The sequence below is a fragment of the Seriola lalandi genome, unplaced genomic scaffold, assembly GCF_002814215.2.
Source record: "Seriola lalandi dorsalis isolate HSWRI2012SDOR001 ecotype SW California unplaced genomic scaffold, Sedor1 jcf7180002054695, whole genome shotgun sequence".
Taxonomy (NCBI): domain Eukaryota; kingdom Metazoa; phylum Chordata; class Actinopteri; order Carangiformes; family Carangidae; genus Seriola; species Seriola lalandi.
In genome coordinates, this window is record NW_019525248.1 from 1,234,878 (window position 1) to 1,236,894 (window position 2,017).

The following is a 2,017-nucleotide window of genomic DNA, read 5'->3' on the forward strand; positions in this document are numbered from 1 at the left end:
TAATTCCAAGACCACCTCAGTCCCATCCCAACATGTATCTTGACATACAGAGCAGAGTGGTTTGTTTCCAAGCACTGATTAGCTGGTGGCTGAAAACTCAGGCTGCCGGCCACAGTCGCAGGGTGACACTTGCTTTAATGGACACTGAGCCATTGGCATCATTACAGCTCCAAGAGGAAACAGCACCTTTGGCAGCTGCTGCAGCGTCTGCGTCAGTCTCAATTTGTGAGGCAGCTGCTGCAGCGTCTGCCTCAGTTTGTGAGTCTGAACCTCTGCAGGGTTCAAGAGCACAGGCAGAAAAAAACAAAATGTCTGTCAGGGTTCTCGTGGAAAAACTCGTTACCCGCGCATTCAGAAAGGCAAAAGTTAACTTTTCTGAAGACTCAGGTGTCATCATTCAACATCTGTTTGAAAAAACATGGGCTGAAGTCAAAGGCACCAATTTCCACATTACCCCAGAGACAGTTCAACACCTCGACAAGACCATTTTCAAGGACCTTTGTAAGAAGTGGCGCTGTGCAGAGATGGTTCTGATTTCCATGAAGTTACAGGAACCACAACTTGCAAACTACATTGCTTCCTCTTTCAAAAGACAACTGACATCACCAAATCCACGCAACGCCATCTCCAGATTCTTCTCTTCTATGAGAAAAGGCATCTCCAACATCTTCCGATAAGGAAATAGAGTTGTCATTTAGACGACATGTAATATTCATCTTGAAGGAAAAAAATGTCTTTTTTTTTCTCTTTTACTTCAAGGTAAATATTATGAATAGCCCTCTCTCCTCTATCTCCTCTCTCCTGCTTGTCTCCTCTTTCCTTTCTCATGTCTCCTCTCTCCTATGGGTTTCCTCCGGGTCCTCCGGTTTCTTCCCACATTCTCCAAAAAACGCAGTTCATGTCATTTCGATGACATGTAATACTCATCTTTTCTCCTCTCTCCTGTCTCCTTTCTCCTCTCCCTATCTCCTATCTCCTGTGGGTTTCCTCCGGGTGCTCCGGTTTCTCCCCACATTCTTTAAGCAATAAATGAAAAGCATTTAAAAGATATTCAACTTATACTAATTCTTTTTGTAAAGAAATGAGTTTTAACATGATAACGTCATTAATTATTCATAAATTATTTGATTCTGTGGTCAGTTATAGTTGTCTAATGTGTGTAAACTTGACAACGTAGGAATAGTGGTTACTTAAACTTACATATACATACATTTTATGATAGACTATGAGCCAATAATGAAGCCTTTTTGAATCTGGCTTTCACAAAGAAACATAGTTTGCCCATAAGTGCAAAGGACTAAGACATTTAATGAAATAAATAAATAAAAGAAATGGAAATTACACACAGCCTTGAAATCTAATGGGACCAGAGCCTGCAGGTAATGAGGCACCTCTATCCTGTAGAGGGAGCTGTGGCCCACATGTTCTGTCACATACAAGTCTCCACAGAAGCCAAGCAGCTTGGGCGTGTGCTCCTTCTCCTGCAGCGCCACCATTAGAAGGAATTCATTGATCTGGAGAAAAGCCCTGATAGACTTGGCCTCTGCTAGAGACACTTTGCCGTCCTGATTAATATAAGCCAGAGTGATGACCCTGTCCACCAAGGTGTTCAAAGATGGCTGCTCACCAAGCTTAGCCTGCAAGTAATGGTAAATGTGGTTTAAATAAAAAATATATTGATATCAAAATATTTGATTTAAACAGTCTGCATGTTTGTCATAGACATTTAACATTTCTGTATCCAAGACATATCAAACACATTGATACACAAACTATTTCCTAGTTTGTGTGCTTGTTACACTCAATGAAAGAGTGTTTGATTAGATCAGGTTCTGCTCTGTATGGCAGTAGTTGTTCCATATAATACACTATGATGAGAGATTGTAATTGCTGAGCAAAAAACAACCTTTTGGAAATTGTGCAGCATCTCTTTAAATTCATCCATAGAGGTTCCACGAGTGGGTTTGTCAAATAAGCTCATCTCCTCTTGCAGTACAGCCTGGAGCTCTGTCAGTCT

General features: G+C 41.2%; 1 protein-coding gene across 1 annotated transcript in view; it reads left to right on the forward strand.

Moving 5' to 3' along the window:
* The window catches only part of LOC147818094 (uncharacterized), a 4,895-nt gene that overhangs the window by 2,390 nt on the left and 488 nt on the right, over positions 1 to 2,017 (forward strand). The window contains exon 4 of the mRNA XM_087178695.1: positions 11 to 122. Coding sequence (XP_087034821.1) covers positions 11 to 122 — 112 coding nt within the window. The remainder of the gene's footprint in view (positions 1 to 10; positions 123 to 2,017) is intronic.